This window comes from Pimephales promelas, chromosome 15 (genome assembly GCF_988280905.1).
Source record: "Pimephales promelas chromosome 15, fPimPro1.hap1.1, whole genome shotgun sequence".
Classification (NCBI taxonomy): Eukaryota; Metazoa; Chordata; class Actinopteri; order Cypriniformes; family Leuciscidae; genus Pimephales; species Pimephales promelas.
The window spans coordinates 34,463,108-34,482,485 of record NC_142783.1 but is presented as its reverse complement, the minus strand read 5'-3'; the positions used below and the strand labels follow the sequence as shown (position 1 = coordinate 34,482,485).

At 33.1% G+C, this 19,378-nt stretch overlaps 1 protein-coding gene across 1 annotated transcript; it reads right to left on the bottom strand.

Moving 5' to 3' along the window:
• Positions 1-904: 904 nt before the first annotated feature.
• Positions 905-16,414, bottom strand: spint1a (serine peptidase inhibitor, Kunitz type 1 a). The gene is made up of 11 exons (XM_039663002.2): positions 16,080-16,414; positions 14,494-14,903; positions 12,903-13,060; positions 12,640-12,781; positions 7,149-7,319; positions 6,065-6,109; positions 5,832-5,963; positions 4,531-4,581; positions 4,233-4,403; positions 2,597-2,656; positions 905-1,784 (listed from the first exon to the last, which is right to left on the bottom strand). Exons 2-11 carry the CDS (start codon positions 14,900-14,902, stop codon positions 1,594-1,596), a joined length of 1,530 nt encoding a protein of 509 aa, XP_039518936.2. The 5' UTR covers position 14,903; positions 16,080-16,414; the 3' UTR covers positions 905-1,593.
• Between the last annotated feature and the right edge of the window lie 2,964 nt (positions 16,415-19,378).

Sequence of the window (19,378 nt, the reverse complement as noted above, 5' to 3'; positions counted from 1 at the left end):
CGTTACTTTTCATAGCGCTATCGGGATGGACCAATCACATTCGTTGTCGATGACTAACGGATGATTAGTGCTGGAAGAATGAACCAATCACATACGTTGATAATGTGTGTTACTTTTCTCAGCGCTGTCAGTACTGACCAATCATATTCGATGATGACTTTAAGGAGAATCTTTCTATAGATTTGTATTTTAGGTATTTCTACTAAATACAACTTAATTAAACAATTATTAAGACAATAAAATAAAACGGAACTAAAATTAAATCTAACTTAACAAAAACGTAAAACATTTTTTCAGCCGTATATTTTCCTCAAAACAAAGCACGAAGAGAGCATGAACGATTAAAATTTATTTGAAATTCCACCAAAGCCGTTTTTACCTTTTACAAATAAGAAAAGGTTTAATGAGTGATGTGGTATCTTTTACTTTTCTCAGCGCTGCATGAGGATGGACCAATCACAGCAGACTGCCACTACTGAATATTTATATTTATTTAAAATAACTTATATTGGCTTCTATAATGTTTGTTTATATTAATTTAGAGATTGCTGTGGCGGGATACGGTTCGCACATATCATGTGTGATATAAGAGGCTCTGCAAACAAAAATGCCATCCTGAGAATTAAATGTGTAATGTAATGAAGATTTAATCAAAATATTTTTTTAAAACTGAAAGGAAATGTTCTTCGCCCCAAAACTTACGCTTTTATTTGTTTGTTGTTTTGAAAATGAATTAGCCATAAATTAGAACAAAACTTAAACTTGTAAAATTAAACCATAAGAAATGATTTGCAAGACTAATCTTGAGTATATTGCGCCACCTGCAGGTCATATTACATCACAACCTCCTGTTTCTAACACTTGAATGAGAAAAACGAGAAATAAATACACATCCACACACTCAGTCTGTACATAGTTTTATTGAGATTTTGTGAGATTAGCAGTTTAGACATTCCTATAGAATAGATAAAGCATTAAAAAACCTATATACAAATTTGGATTGTGGGGTAATGTATTTCATAATGGTCATGTCAGCTTATTTTAAAAAAAACAATAAAAAAAGAACATTAAAAGAAAAACAAATGTGGATCATGGATACAAAAAACAAAACAAAAAAACAAAAAACAAATAAAGAGCCATATCTTGGATCTCAAAGATATTAAAATATATAACGTATTTCTAAACAGCAATGCGGTGTATACAATAAACCGTCAAAAGGCAGCATTTCTGTGAGACAACAAACTAACTATACTAATCATATTGCAAACTAAAAAGTAAATGGCTCAAAACTGTTGATATCTTTTGTGCGATCATGGTTTGGATTTAAAACTAGCTTTAGTATATGCTATTGCAACATAATCACCCCTGAGTGAAATCCAACAAGCTATTATATATAGCAAAAGACAAGAAATAAGACAAATAAATCGATTTCATATTATTCTGAAAGGTCGCTGGTAATCAAAGTGTTTTCAAACCAAATGCAAACAAACCAAACCGCCTTACCAGCATTTCTCCTAAAAAACAAACACACAGCTTAATCCAAAGAGATAAAATAATAATGAATATACAGATTCATGTGTCGCGTCACACAGTTCAGACGGGTTTGGTTGTGCTGTTGTAGACGAGTTTCTCCGAGTCCACGTAAGTGTGAACGTGTCCGCCGTTAACAGCCACTTGGTGATGTTTGTTTTGACGCTTCTTCCGTCCCTTCATGAGGCAACATGCAATGACAACCAGCAGGATAGCGATGGCAAAGCCCAGGATGACTGCCAACGCAACGACAGCTGCGAACAGATGAGAAGAGACGCGTCAATGCATGCAAAACAATCCACAAATATCTGTTTATTATTTATTTATTTATAATTTATCTTTACGGCAGTATTTTAGTTTATAAAATCAATATTATATATGTTATTTACAATAATTTAACAATTTTTATAAAAAAAAAAACAAATCAAATATACACCAATAGTAACAGTAATAATAACATTTACATAAAAAGTTTCAATTTAAAATTTGCCAGAAATTCCACATTTTTTTAACTTTTGTAAAAATGTCCGTTAATATCTTTTCTAAATATAAAAACATTGTCTAATATAATTTTAAAAAGGACGTTCTATTTAAAATATGTTTTACACTCAAGAAAATCTAACATAAATATTATTTCACATAAAGATAATACATATGAAGAGTTCAGATGCAAAAGCCTTTAGAAAATTTGAAATTTTCTTCTTTAATGATGATTTTTATCAAACGTGTATATTTAAGTTCAGTAATTTCACTTAAATAACAATTAATAGGTAATTATCATTGCCATTTAAGTGAAATCACTGAACTTAAATATACAAGTTTGATAAAAATCCTCATTAAAGAAGAAAATTTCAAATGGCATTTAGAGGCTTTTGCATCTGAACTCTTCATATATTTTAGTAGATATGTAATGCAAACTTGCATTATCAAGGTTTTAGTGCAAGAGATACAACTTTATACAGTTAAACAGGACATAATCTGAGACCAACATGAGTCTCAATGTTCATCTTTTACAGAAAAGCATGAATGTTATGCATTTATGCTGAACATTATGAAGCGGCGTTACCTGTATCGCTATTGCTTTCTTGCTTCTTGAACTGTCCAGGTGCGGCAAACGCGTCTGACTCTGAAATAATAATATAAACATGGCATAATGTTTTGCAGGAGAGACAGAAAACAGTGTGTGTTTCCCACGGGATTTGTGTGAGGGAAATGTGGTGCATTTGAAAGTTAAAATCATCAAAAGTCAGTGATCTGATTTGCACCTGAACTTAAATAAGCAGGATTGATGAAATCATCTTAAAGTGATTACAGGGCAAACTCGAAAATTAGAATATGGTGCAAAAGTTCATTTATTTCAGTAATTCAACTTAAAAGGTGAAACTAATATATTATATAGACTTATTACATGCAAAGTGAGATATTTCAAGCCTTTATTTGTAATTAATCATAATGTCAGAAACCGATTATAATCCCGTTCATGGTAGAGAAAGCTCTGAAGTTATTGAATGAAACAAACACAGCTTTTGTGTCTTTATCATCTTTTCCGCATATATATATATACAGATACAGATAATTATCACAAAAACTTATTGCATGCTCATTTGCTGTAAATGAGTTTTTATGAATGAATGACTTGCTCAAACTGTTGTCTGGTCTACATAAGCAACATGCGGGTGCGCCCCCTGTTGGCTAACCGCAAATGCTCTGCAATCTACTGCTTTTCCTGCCGTTCCTGGATGTCAACGTTGAATTTACTGTCGAATTTGAATGTGGAAGCGAAATAAAATGGACCAAAAGTTGCCTGTTGAATATTCTGGGTTGTTTTTTAAACAGTTTGAATATTTTGGAAGTGAAATATGAAAAGAGAAAATGAATTATTGAAGAAAATGTGAATTTGATGATTTGAAAAAAATGATTTGAATTTTGAAATATTCAACCAAAATACAATGTATTAAAATGCAGTTTTTTAATATAATATATTATAAATAAATTATATATATATATATATATATATATATATATATATATATATAAAATTTATTATTTATTTTACTATATATATATATATATATATATATATATATATATATATATATATAGTATTTTTTAGATATTCAAATTTGTATAGTATTTCAAAAGGTTTTATCTTAACTTTTATGGGTTTATAATTTACTTTTTGGCATTATTTTACTTCTATAACGTTGGAGACGTTTATTTGTTATGAGAGGTTTTAAAATACTTTCGGTTCATTATGAAACTGTGGTTACACCAGAGTCTAGGTCATCAATGGGAAACACTACCAATGCTTAAAATCTACCTCAGTCTTTTTATTTATTTGTTTGTGACAAGCTATAAAAGGATAAAAAGAACGTCTGGGAAATATTAAGTTGCTTTGAAAGAGTTCTGGCTTATACTGACTGTCTAAAACGAGATCAATGTGCAAGATCAAATGTGCAAACAACAATTTCATAATTCAAAAGCTGAATATTCTGATGAAAGATTATAAAGACAAACATGTTTTTCTTTACAATAATATGCACTCACGAGCAATTCAATAATACAATTTTTTTAAAATTAAATGTTTGTGCTGTTTGTGCTGCCTTTGAAATGTGTTGTATTACTGTATTATTGTATTATTTAACAGTGCATGTTGACTTTAAATACTGATTATATGGTGATGATAATACAGTAAAACTCACCAGTGACTGAACCGCACAAGCTCATGCACTCGTCCTCCGTCTTAAAGCGGTTCAAATTCCCATCACACCCGCCGTAGTTAAAGCGGTTACATCTCCGCTTATACGGATCGTAGTACCAGTGGGTGGCGCTGTCGCGACATCTTCCCGTTACCGGCGGCTCCACGCAATGAGCTGCAAGAGTGTTATTTCATGTCAAGGAGGCACTAAAATGCAGTTATGAGTTTAAGATAAAATTACCATCACTAAATATGTTAAAAAGATTACAAACATCACAACAGGAAATTAAATATAAAATCACCTTTGGATGTGTCCACGGGAATTTTCAGCAATCGACTGAACTTATCGTTCACTGAACATAAAGAGAAGAAAAAGTGCATTCAGTCACTAGGGCTGAACGATTAAACACAATTTCCATGTAATCGCATTTCATCCGTTCAAAATAACGAGGAGCGAAGTTTTAGGAAATGTAGTGTAGTAAAAATTATAATATATTGTACAATATATTAAAATTTTCCCAAAGTAAAAATACCCAGACGCTTACTTAATTTACTTAGTTTAAAAAACTTAACAGATTTGACAGATTACAGCGAAATAACAAAATAAAATCGTACCTGTAAATGATGTCAGAATGTCCTTTTTTAATGAACTATTACTTTAGCTAACATGCTATAATGTGATATACATTACATAAAATGATGTTCTTCCTAAATATTTTTGTCTTGTTTTCCAGCACAAATACCAAACAAACAAATACCTAAACATTCTTAAATCAAGATACAATTACTGGAGAAGCCAAATGACAGAATTAAGAACAAAAATGTATCAGAATTAAGTTTGTTTAAAACAAGAACAAATGTCTGCCAATGGTGTCAGAAAAATAAACTTTTTAAGTATATTTTTCTGACCCCACTGGCAGATTTTTTTAAGCATAATCTCACTTAATACGGATATATTTTTTAGAAATAATTTGGCTTCTCCAGAAATATATTTTTTTCAAAGCCGTTAAATAATTATAGCGCCACCTATGGTGCAATCTCCATAAAATGTTGCTTACTTGATTTTACTTGAGTTTTTATTTAGGATTTATAGGCTTCCAAGTGTATTTTGCCATGCACATTTCGTAAATGACCCTGTTATAGCGAACCAAATGCATAAGTTCAACTTTTTTCTGATAATTATTGATCTAGAGAGTCAACCTAGGACTAATTTCCAAAAGTAGGTTTTTAGCATATTTTAACATAACATAATAAATGAACAATTTGTTTGACGGCAATGGTTGTAGAGGCAAAGTTGTTCAGCACGATGAGATCTATCAAATGATATGCATATTGTGTGGGTGTGTGCAACACCACGTGCTTACAGAGCCGCAAAACTCGTTAGCGCCAACCAGTGGCCGATTTCTTAAAAAAATTCTTAAGTCGAACATGCCCACCGAGTTTCATTCCGATTGGTCTCTGTTAACCTTGTCTAAAAGGTGCTCAAACTTATATGTATCTTGATTTAAGAATGTTAAGATAATTTGTACTGTAAAACAAGACAAAAAACTTTTGTTTTCAGTCTATAATCTGTTTTTATAATAATGATGAATGTGATCCTCACGTTTGTCGCATTCGGCCTCGTCCGAACCGTCGCTGCACTGTTGTTCTCGGTCACACTCGAAATCTTTTTCGATGCAACATCCATTAGAACAGGAGAAGTGTTCTGGACCACACGCCACGTCACACTGCTCAGCTGTGTGTGTGTGCAAGAGTTCAGAAGAGAGGATTTCGCTTTATACATTTATAATAACAATTAAATCGTATACTGGGATTGAAAAAAATCAGTGAGATTACCATTTTGGATCGGACCTAATCTTCCAGATGGGTGAGGAGAAGAAACTGCAATAATAAGAAAATATTTTATGTAAAATAAAGATATTTTTTAAAAAGCCACACTTAAATTTTTTTTAAGTGATTAAATTTGACAATAAAAATGTCATTATAAAAAAAATAATAATAATGCAGACACTTTAAAAACAAACATTAGAAACAAAGAGATGATCATGCAAATTAATAAATGATTAATGCACTTTTAAATGAGCCATTGATGACACAGATGCTTCATTAGTTTTCACATATTTTTCATGCAGTTTAATAGTGTAAAGCCGCCTGGAAAAAAACCTGGATATAATTATATTAACCATTACCTGTCCTAATTTGTCCTATATATATATATATATATATATATATATTTGTAATATATGTTTATATTTAATAAAAAATAAAAAAGTACATTATAGTAAATTATAAACCTATAAAAGTTAAGATAAAAACTTTTGTATACCATAACTATAGTTACAGTATTATATGTTGGATTTGATTTGAAAATGTGTTTAAATAACACTTGTATACATTTTATGCACAAAAACAATCATTTTCTTTATACAGGTGAAAATCGAAAAATTACAATATCATGCAAAAGTTGATTTATTTCAGTGATTCAATTTAAAAGGTGAAACTAATATATTATATAGACTCATTACATGCAAAGTGAGATATTTCAAGCATTTATTTGTTATAATGTTGATGATCATGCATTACAGCTTATGAAACCCCAAAATTCAAAAAATTTAACCCATAATCATCAGCATTATAACAAATAAAGGCTTGAAATAACTCAGTTTGCATGTAATGAGTCTATATAATATATTAGTTTCACCTTTTAAGTTGAATTACTGAAATAAATCAACTTTTGCACCATTTTCAAATTTTTCGAGTTTCACCTGTACTTTAATTAGTAAATAATTTAGCAATTTGCACTTACTATAATTTTTAGGTATGCATGGTATTATTATCATGTGTGCCTCCACTCTTCACAGAGAAAATGAAAGTTTTATCTGTTGTAATTAATGACCACTAAATAAAAAAAGAACAATACCTGAAACTTTTTCACAAGCGTTCTCGCATTCGTTGAGCGCCAGGTAGTTGTTGCGGTTCGGTTTGCAGCCGCCGAACTTGAACTCCTCACATTTCTCAGTGGCGGCATTGTAGTGCCAGCGTGGAAACGAGCCTCGGCACGGACCCTCCTTCTTCGGCACCAGACAGTGATCTGATCGGAGGAAAACCATTCATTCATTTATTCAAGATTTGCTGGTGACATACATGTATGAACAGAAAGACAGTAATAAGCTGAATCACTTCTAAAGGCCTGCAATGTCAAATAAAGACATTTCTGTTTTCATTTACTTGCTCATGTCGTTCCTGAGAGAAAACACCAAAGTATTATAACTTAGTCCATTTGACCTGCATGCAATATACAACTTTGAACTACAAATCCGATTTTTAGGCCACTAAATTAGGCCACAACTAAATTGGGCCGCATTAGGCCACAACTGTCCCAGTTCCCCCAATAATGGTGGGAGTCTAACTGGTAACCGGAGGTTGCGGGTTTAATTCTCAATATCGGTAGAAAATGGCTGAGGTGCGCTTGTCACGAACCCTCAATCACTCCCTAGAAACCAGGATACTGCTGTTGTAGGGGTGTGAGTGTGTGTGCGTGTGTGTGTGTACTAACTTGGAGAGGTTAAATGCAGAGAACAAATTTCAAGTATGGGTCTTCACATTCACATCACTTATCTTTTAAAATAAATTTCATTTATAAGTTATAAAGTCTTAACTGCAAGATATGAAACCGCAATTGCGATAAAAAGTAAAAACTATGAGATATAAAGCTACATTTCTTAGAAAAAAAAGTCTGAAATATGACATAAACTTACAATTCTGAGGAAAAAGTCAGAAATATGAGATAAACAAAAAATTCTGAGGAAAAAAAGACAGAACTATGAGATATAAACTTACATTTCTGAGAAAAAAAGACAGAAATCTAAAATATAAACTCGCATTTCTGAGAAAAAGTCAGAAATATGAGAAAAACTAAAAATTCGGAGAAAAAAAAGACAGAACTATGAGATATAAACTCGCATTTCTGAGAAAAAAGACAGAAATCTAAAATATAAACTCACATTTCTGAGAAAAAGTCAGAAATATGACATAAACTTACAATTCTGAGGAAAAAGTCAGAAATATGAGAAAAACTAAAAATTCGGAGAAAAAAAAAGACAGAACTATGAGATATAAACTCGCATTTCTGAGAAAAAGTCAGAAATATGAAATATAAACTCGCATTTCTGAGAAAAAAAGTCAGAAATATGAAATATAAACTCGCATTTCTGAGAAAAAAAGTCAAAAATATGAAATATAAACTCGCATTTCTGAGAAAAAAGTCAGAAATATGAAATATAAACTTGCATTTCTGAGAAAGTCAGAAATATGAGATAAACAAAAAATTCTGAGAAAAAAAGACAGAACTATGAGATATAAACTCGCATTTCTGAGGAAAAAAGTCAGAAATATGAAATATAAACTCGCATTTCTGAGAAAAAAAGTCAAAAATATGAAATATAAACTCGCATTTCTGAGAAAAAAGTCAGAAATATGAAATATAAACTTGCATTTCTGAGAAAGTCAGAAATATGAGATAAACAAAAAATTCTGAGAAAAAAAGACAGAACTATGAGATATAAACTCGCATTTCTGAGGAAAAAAAGTCAGAAATATGAAATATAAACTCGCATTTCTGAGAAAAAGTCAGAAATATGAAATATAAACTCACATTTCTGAGAAAAAAGTCAGAACTATGAGAGAAAAAAAGTCAAAACTATGAAATATAAACTCATGTTCTGAGAAAAAGTGAGAACTGAGATATAAACTCGCATTTCTGAGAAAAAAATCCAGAAATATGAAATATAAACTCACATTTCTGAGAAAAAAGTAAGAAATATGAGATATAAACTCAAAATTGTGAGAAGTCAGACGTGCGATGAAGTCAGCAAAGATATAAAACTGCAATTCTATGAAAAAAGACAAAATTTTGAGATAAAAACTTGTTGGGAAAAAGACAGAATTGTGAAATATAATATTGCAATTGCGAGTTATATAGTCTGAATGTTACAATATAAACGTGTAATTACCAGAAAAATGTCAGAAATGTGAAATAATACATCACAATTGTGAGTTCTAAAGTCCAAATTTTGAGATATAAAGTTATAATTGAGTTATAAATTCTAAACTGCGAGATATAAACTCACAATTCAGAGAAAAAAAGTCAGAATGATGAGATATAAAGTCACCATACATTTATTTTTATTGTGTTGTTTTTTCTAACACACCATCATAAAAGTGCTAGTCATGTGGTCCTTCAGCAATTAAACTATCATCAAATAACCGTGTGTGTGTGTGTGTGTGTGTGTGTGTGTGTGTGTGTGTGTGTGTGTGTGTGAAAACACATGTTCATAACACATCACATAACACAACTATGTGAAATATGACTGCTTAAAGAGAACTGAAAGTGCTGTACCAGTGTTGATTCACTGCTCATAAACATGCGTTTAACTCTTTAATCCGGTACATTCAATAACTGTGAACGGAAAACACTTTAATAATTAATGAATTATGATTTAAATTTGTTACACATTACATAGTTTATTCACGTTTCCTGCTCTTTGAAAACACTGTAAATAGTGCAAATGCAACATGAATAATGTAAATATCGGTTCTGAATTCAAACTAATACAATTAATTTGTCTATAATCATCTGAATTCATGGTTTTAGATTTACATTTTTGTTCAAAATCTCGTGAGGACAGCTTCACAAACCCTCAATGACGAGAATGTGTTCATTCTCTGTGAAACTCCCACCACAAAACCTGTCAAACCAGTTTCAGAAACACTCAAGAAAATGTCCACACGCAGCTCAAGGGGTTTCCTGTTTCGACTGAAGCTAGAAATGGCAATCGATTACCAATCTGAGCCAGGGTATATCATCAAATCTGTTGATCTGACGAGGAAATTACTCAACCTAGTCGAGCTGCTATTAAAAGAAAGCACTGTTTGAGAAAACCAGAGAAAAGAAACAGTTTGACAAATCCTGGTAAATGGTTAATCCACGTTTTCCAGCAACTAATTAAGGTTACTTCATAACTTGTCGTACCAGAACCCATCACAGGTCAACACAGATCAGACTGAATTACTTAAAAGCACTCTTCAGAGGACATGATAGCAAAGTGATGATAGATATGGAAATAAATATTGACTGAAGAACATCACACTTCATACAATATGCAGGAATCCTCAACATATTAAACAGGATATCTGTTCAAATTTTTTAAAATTAAGAGTTTATCTAGTTTTTTTTATCAGTTATGTTCAAAAAACTAGATTTCTGAGAACTTTATATCTCACAATTCTAACTTTTTTAACTCACAATTACCAGATTATACAACCCGATCTCACAGGAATTCGTACGAATTTTACGAGGTGGCCTCACTTTAGATTTTTCTAAACCCACGTGACGGTTATGTTTAGGGGCGGGGTCAGGGGTAGGTCATTCGTACGAATTCATACGAATTGGCTAATTCGTAAAATATGTACGATTTAGCAAAATCGTACTAATTCGTACGAGTGAGGTCATACGAATTGTTACGAATTAGCCACCTCGTAAAATTCGTAGGACCTCACTCGTACGATTTAGCTAAATCGTACATATTTTACGAATTAGCCAATTCGTATGAATTTGTACGTATGACCTACACTGACCCCGCCCCTAAACATAACCGTCACGTGGGTTTAGACAAATCGTACAAATTCGTACGAGTGAGGTCGTACGAATTGTTACGAATTAGCCACCTCGTAAAATTCGTAGGACCTCACTCGTACGATTTAGCTAAATCGTACATATTTTACGAATTAGCCAATTCGTATGAATTTGTACGTATGACCTACACTGACCCCGCCCCTAAACATAACCGTCCTGTGGGTTTAGACAAATCGTACGAATTCGTACGAGTGAGGTCGTACGAATTGTTACGAATTAGCCACCTCGTAAAATTCGTAGGACCTCACTCGTACGATTTAGCTAAATCGTACATATTTTACGAATTAGCCAATTCGTATGAATTTGTACGTATGACCTACACTGACCCCGCCCCTAAACATAACCGTCCTGTGGGTTTAGACAAATCGTACAAATTCGTACGAGTGAGGTCGTACGAATTGTTACGAATTAGCCACCTCGTAAAATTCGTAGGACCTCACTCGTACGATTTAGCTAAATCGTACATATTTTACGAATTAGCCAATTCGTATGAATTTGTACGTATGACCTACACTGACCCCGCCCCTAAACATAACCGTCACGTGGGTTTAGACAAATCGTACGAATTCGTACGAGTGAGGTCGTATGAATTAGTACGAATTAGCCAATTTTGAATCACTCGTACGAATTGGTCGTGAGATAGCGTAGGATTATATCTCAAATTTCGAATAATGTAAACCAATTTCACTGTTATATCTCACAATTCTGACTTTTTTCTTGCATTTGCGATAATCTATAAATTCACACTTTATAACTCACAATTGCAATGTTATATCTCACAATTCTTACTTTTTTAATCACAATTACGAGATTATATTAGGGATGCACGATATATCGGCCACATTATCGGTATCGGCCGATATATGATCATTTTTAATGTTATCGTTATCGGCCCAACAAGAACATTTAGCCGATATCTAAAAGCCGATAAATAATGTATTATTTCCTTCAGCTGAGGCACTTTAGATGCGCACTGTTCAACATGATGCTTTTAAATTGCTTGAAATACGATTGAAATCACTTTAAAAATTAAAATCCAGTTAAAGTGCAAAATGTGCAGCGCAAGTCTGTCATATCGGCTACACAACATTAAAATAAGAACATCATAATTGTGTTTGTATCTTGGCTTTTAAGGAGGAGACTTTTTTTGATAATCAGGCTCTCAAAAATTTTCTAAAAATGTGGATTTAGATTTATCGGCCAATATATCGGTTATCGGCTTTCAAATACAAAGAATTATCGGTTATCGGTATCGGCCAAAATTGTCATATCGGTGCATACCTAGTTTATATATCAAGAATTGGACTTTAGAACTTAATTTTGACATTTTTCTTGCAATTATCCGTTTATCTCTCCAAATTTGGAGTTTAAAACTCCCAATTGCGATGTTACATCACACAAATCTGACTTTTTTTGCGATTACAAGTTTATAACTCCCAATTCAGACCTTATAGGTCACAATTACAAGTTTATATCTCACATTTCAGAGAATCGTAAGATATAGTCTAAACTGTGAGAAGACACAAATGCGTTTTTTATTTCCCTTGCGGAAACAAGCTTCCATACAGACCTTTTAATTGATGTTTTTCCAGAAATTAATTATTTTGTGTATATAATGTACATGCTCGACAACTTGTATATTATCTATGTTGATATATTCAGCATAAAAATTCCACCTGCAGTTAAAAAGTACATGAGGTAAACACAAGTTACTCACGGAGTGACTGTTCTGGGGTCAGCACCAAAACCGAGACCTCGCACGAGCCCGTCTGTTCAGCGTCATCTGTGACCGTGAGTCTGAACTTATACATCCCGGGAGAAAGATTGGAGACGGTCACATCATCCTTAAAATGCCCTTTCTGACAAAAAAAAAAAAAATAAGAGTACATGAATTTAATATATATTTAAAAAACAAATACATTGCCAGATTTTTTAGCTGTCTAAAAAAATATTATTCCAATAATGAACTCAATAAATAACCTTCATAACAGCCGACGGGTCTCCAGACACCTGCGACCACTCATACTTCACGATCTCATTATCGTCTTTGCTCTCAATGCCGTTCAACGTCACTTCTTCTTGCGGCTGAACGACTCGGTCCTGCCCGCAAACTGCAACCGGAGGTTTGTCCTCCACGTCTGCAAGAAATCAAAATGAAACATGAAGCAACAATCATGGGAAGTGCATAAGATGCCAAGAATGATAGAATGAAGGCAAGCTTGATCTTGTAAAATGAAGATCAGCCGATAGAGAACTAATAAAGTGTGTTTTAAGTCTCAGACATGCAGAGGAAATTAAAGTTTGAGACTAAAAGATATTGATACTAAAAAGATGTGATTCTATACGGTTGAACCAGGAGCGCAGGAACACAACCGCAATCATTATCATCAGGTTTTTGCATTCAGATCATCAAGACCATAGACTATAAAAAAAAATGGACACTTCTGCCCCTCATTGGTCAGAAGTGAAGCCGTGAGTGTCCCGATATGGTGCTGACATCTTGGATCTTGGGACGCCCCGCCCTCACTCTCGCAGAATCAGTCGCAAGCACACGCTCATGCACTTATTTTAAATTAATTTAGGTTCAGGTTTATTGATATAGCCCATTTCATACACAGGTAGCCCAATGTGCTTTACATAATCATAGCAGTTAAGAAACAATTTACATACTGTACATCAATCAATATTTATAGACATCAATCAAAAAAAAAAAAAAAAAAAAAAAGCATCATTACATATAAAAAAAAATTTTTTAGATGTTAAACTTAAACTCCAATCTCCTCAGTCCTTCGAAGATCCCCGAAAAAAGTCTGTTGGTGCTTCAGTGACTACTTCTAAATAAGCACTAAATAAGTTTATCATCGGATATATCGTTATCATGAAATAAAATTATTCATATCGTGATATAAGATTTAGTTTACGGTCTTTCTCTCCCAGAAAAACAGCCAAACTATTGATCTTGTACTCTTCTGTTTGGCAAATCAGCTGTGATGTACACTAAACGCTATTGGCTAATTAATGAGTCATTTTTAGTATGAGCCGCCAGTCAACACAGAAAACTGCACTTAATTTCGGTCCTCAATGTGAGAGACTGTCATCGAATTATTCCTACGCCCCTGGTTATCACAACCGGCTGAAAGATGCAATAATGACACACTTCTGAGGATCTCAGCAGGTCTGGACATGCATGAGTGTTAGTATTTCAACTCAAGGGATACGTTTTAAAACATTCTTGACCAAAAACACTACATACAGAAATCCTGAATTTACTGAACTGTAAAAAACAAAACAAACTAGATATCTACAAGAGATTTCTAGACACGTCTAACGTGATTTTTCTTACCTGGCACCTGTTGCTCAATGTAATCTTTAAAAAATAAATTTAAAAAACATGCGTTAACTATATACAAGAATCCAGAATTTTAATAAAGTCGTCTTAATATCTCTCATTAGGTTAGGTTTTACTTTTTGTTGTTTTTTGTTCTATTATGTAAAGCACCTTGAGAAGCTGCTTTCAAAAATAAAGTTATTATTAATATCTCCACACACTTGTAAGACGATTTCCTCTTACCTGAAACCTTCTGCTCGAGGTAATCTTTAAAAACAGACTTCAGAAGGTAGTTGCTGAAGCCCTTCTTCCTCACGAAGCGACAGACTTTGGTCTGTTTGTACAGACAGTTGAAGATGAAGCACGAGGTGACGCTTTTGGGGTCTTGTCCGTACTCCATCAGAGCCAGATTGCAGTTTGGATAATTACAGCAAGCCCGAACACAGTCTTCAGTCCGAGTCACCTGAGGAGAGCCGAGGAACGTGGCTCCTTCCTTCACAGATTCATCCGTGTTCAACACGAAATCCTCTTTGCCATTACTGAATCTCTCCATACAGGGTTTCCCATCATCCTGAGCCTCTGATGGAGACACATGGAGAAAGATGTGAAGAACCACCGCGGTCCAGAAGGACCAGAGCCGAGCCGGAGTCATCCTAAAAAAAGAAGAAACAAATCTGATCAGAAAGAGAAAACTTTAAATGTTAAAACTTCCAAAATATCTATAACTAGTTGAATGACTAAATCCATAAAGATTAAATTAAGAGTCATGCCTTTATAAAGGATTTGAATCAAATCTAATTAGAAAGAGAACACTTTAAACATTAACACGAATACTATTAATATATAGCTAGTAAAATGACAGCATACTTAATCAAGAATCATTCTCCAAATTAAAAGATCAAACCTCCAATAAAAATTCATTTTATTAATTATTAAAGATTATTCTGAAAAAGAAAACTTTCAACATTAACAATTCCAAATTATATATATACATCAAACCTCAAATAAAATTAATTTTATTAATTATTAAAGATTATTCTGAAAAAGAAAACTTTCAACATTAACAATTCCAAATTATATATATATATATATATATTAGAATGACGAAATCCATAAAGAATCGACGAGTTTTTCTCCAATAAAGAATAAAATATATATTATGGGGGTTTCAAGCTTTTAAATTTCCACAGACCATCAAAAATGATCATCCTAGAACAAGCAAACCCATCAATGTGTTCACGTACAAAATACTAGTTCCGAATATATCCTTTATGTTACATTACTATTTTTTTTTTCCTACTCACTACAACACTGTAGACGTATTATTTATATATTTAGGCTATGTTAAGTCAACTACTGAATAAGACAGAATCCATATAAAAGGAGTCATTCTCCCCTGGACAATAACAGTATCTTTACACACATATAAGGTGAATTTAGGTAAAGAGGGCAACTGTTATGACATTGAGATGACTGACTGTGGCCAGATTTACACACATTTAACATATACGACTTCATTTCAATCTGAGATTACAAAACGTATTATTAATATAAATTCTCATAACCATCTGACTAAGTCGTGTAGAAAGACTTTAAACACGCCATTAATTAAACATTATCCCCTAAAAAAGTGAAAACTATAGCCTATCGATAACTTAAAACATGTACAATTCTTATATGACACAATGGCGAATACTTACCACCACAGTAATGTTGAAAATATCTGGTTTAATAAAACATAAACATTACAGGCCGCCTGAGGGAAAACGCAGCACATATTTGGTTTCTGTGCTCGTCAGTTAAACATGTTAAACATATCAACTTCTTACCTATTTAACAGCACTACAAGAGTTCGTCTCCTCCAAACACGGGTCAATTCCTCAACCCCAGATATAAAAGCGTCGTTTAAACCAGAGTTTCGGTGGAAATGTGTCGTTGATTCCGAGTAAAACTGCGGCAGATCCGGAGCTTCAGGTGTGTCCGATACCGAGATACCTGCGCGAGCAGGAAGTGGTGACGTCACGCCACAGGGACTCAGACTCCGCCCCCTCGCTGCATTATTCAGTTATGTTTGCTTGCATGGGGAAATTTATTCACTGTTCTTGGTTTTTAATGTCTGACTGTCGTCTAATTGCATCATAACCCGCAGACTATTACACGCGCTGTCTGTCTGTGGCTATTGTGCGTGTTTGTCACTTCTGCTTAAAGTCTCTTTCTGAGTTTGTCACACGACAGAAAAATGTGTTTAGCCACCCAGCAGAATTTAAATGATAAAAGAGTAGCCAAGTAGGCTAAATAAAATAAGAAAAACGCCACAATTAAGTAGCCTACATCACAGTTCACAGTCAGCAATACATTTCTAACGTGTTTAGAATTATTTTTTAGAATTGCCTTTACATGACATTAATGTGTGAAGGTGTTGTTTTGACATGCAATAATAATGTTTTGTTGTTGTTTTGAATAAAAAAAATAATTTCTTTAAAAACAAAGCTCACTTCTGATATAAAGTGTCTATGAAAGTGCGAATAAAAGTTTCATTTCCTAGTTCAGATGCTTTATTCACCACTAACCCCAAAAAGGACTTTTTGAAGTGCTATTCATGCAAGTTTCATGTTGGTGATCTTTCTGAAAAATCAAGCTTCAAAGCCACAGCGACTATTTGCTCATTTGCTTTAGATCTCCAGTTTAGCCTGCTATTCAGTCGCTTCACATTGATTTATTCTTATAAGAAGCACTTTAAAGTGTGTATTATGTGTCTTTAATGCACACATTTTTGCTTCAGGTGATGCCAACATCTCCTTTTCTGGGCATGCATGCAGTGAACGTCACTTTGTCTGAGGTTAGAGGTAAACAATGCATTGCAGTGAGATTGACATTATCATTTCTGCAACAGAAACCCACTTTAATGTGCGGCATGAATGTGAAATCCCCCAACATGTTTTAAAGACATCCTCTGGCACGCTATTGTTCAATACAATGATGGGTTGTTTCGGTAAATTAATCAGAATTTAATCCTTTTAAGAAACAATCCCCTCCTCTTCTCGTATTCTTAAATCTATTATCTATTGTCTCAATGTCTGTTTGTTTAGAATCTGAATATCCAGAGCAGTGTTAATTCATTTAGTCCGGAGGATTCAAGAGAGTAAATATGCACTTGTTTTGTGATTAATAAATTAGTAAATAAAGTTTTGGGTCCAGTAGGCCCTACACTAAAACAGCTGGATGTTCTAAAATGCTTAACGTAAAAAAAAAAAAAAAAACCTTAATGTAGGCTACTAATACTCACATTATATTTCTAATTCAGTATAAATATAGGCGAGCAGAGGAGCTGAGAATATGAACTCAACACGCTAAATGTTTTTCATTAATAAGCATGCGAAAAATTCATTATTAAGCATTTTCCACTGAAAAACTCAAAAATGACTTTTTAATTATTAAAAAATGACATTATTTTATATGAAAAAAAAAATATATAAATGTATTTTATTGTCACAAATATTTTGGTTGGTCTTATATATTTTTTAATAGATACCATATTAATCTGTCATATGGTCATGCTACATTATGGGGCATGTTGTCACATTTCACCTCCATTCTTTCAGGGTATATCAAGCAAAAAGTATGATTGAGGAAAAGTATGTTCAAGGTTTTCTCTTGCCATATAAAGGTGTATTAAATTTGTTTGTTTTTTTAATATCACCGTCTGAATATATTACTAAAAATGACTGGAAAAGGTACCCGGATGATCTATTACATTATCCAAGTATGTCCAGATTACATAAGACTACACACACTCCTCTCATACTATATAGGCTATGTTTTAGCGGGCGTGAAGTAATTACTAATTCCAAATAAGAGTTTGTGATTTTGGACGCAGCCCTTTTGTCTAGTGCTGTTTTATGCCTATAGGGAAGTAGTTTTTCTTCTTGAACCAAACTTTCTTGCATTATTTTCCTGTTATCTCTGTAAAGCTGCGTTGAAACGATCTGTATTGTAAAAAAGCGCTATATAAATAAATATGATTGACTTGAGCGGGGCACAACTTAACACTTTTTGACTTTCTCAGTTGTGTAAACTCACTTGGGGTCCAGAGTATTCATTTTTCCCCCCCATGTCTAATGCAATTATGTGGTTTTGTTTTATGAATACAGTGTATAGCCAACTTTTTCCTTGATATACCCTGAAAGAATGGAGGTGAAATGTGACAACATGCCCCATAATGTAGCATGACTATATGACAGATTAATATGGTATCTAATCTAATAAAAAACACACAAAACCAATCAAAATATTTGTGACAATAAAATACATTTATAATTTTTTTCATATAAAATAATGTCATTTTTTAATAATTAAAAAGTCTTTTTTGAGTTTTTCAACAAACACATTGCAAAACACAATTCAAAACATAGTAATAATTAACAATTTCTAAACATTGACTCTCAGTCTTTATTCACCTTTTTCTCATGGTTTACTCCATAGAATTCATAAAAGTATAGAATAGGATATCTAATAGGGGCTCATTGTAACGCTGTGTGACAACATGCCCCGCCTGCACATAGGGTTTAAACACTGCTCGTAGATTAGCATTGACGATCTATCTCGACTGTTAAATAACAGGTTACAGTAAAATACTATCAGACTTGTCCAATTTTAAATACACACACACACACACAAAACAGTGATTAAAAGCAAGTTTATTTACTTTTGCTATATGGTTAAATAAAGGTTTGCTCTGTGTGGATGTATTGTTCTGTTTCAGAGATGTTGTCTGACTCAACCTTAAAGGGAAAGGTCAAGGACGTCCTTTACGTTTTGTCTAAGAATTGTTTAAGAACATGAACAGTTTTCAGGAGGAATCAACAGCCACCAGATGAGAAGTGATTTATGACTCACTTATTGTTGCTTATGAATGAGAATAGATATTGTATTGAAACCACTTTTGCATAAAAAAACAAAACAAACGCCATTGTTTTTTCTGAGTCCTAATTTACTTCGAGGCTGAATCCTCTTAATCATTTTCTAAAGCCTTTGGAACTCTTGTCTTAAATAATAAATGAACTTCAAATGTGACCCCTGGCCTTCACTGAGGATATTAGTCTCTCAGTGTTTGGTTGTTGTTTTTGGT

Excerpts from the sequence above, each read along its gene's own strand:
- spint1a (XM_039663002.2), bottom strand. The coding sequence starts at position 14,902 with ATGACTCCGGCTCGGCTCTGGTCCTTCTGGACCGCGGTGGTTCTTCAC. Across the intron at positions 13,061-14,493 it reads CCTCGAGCAGAAGGTTTCAG|ACGTGGAGGACAAACCTCCG; the intron begins GTAAGAGGAAAT and ends GATTTCTTGCAG. Across the intron at positions 4,404-4,530 it reads TCCCGTGGACACATCCAAAG|CTCATTGCGTGGAGCCGCCG; the intron begins GTGATTTTATAT and ends ACACTCTTGCAG.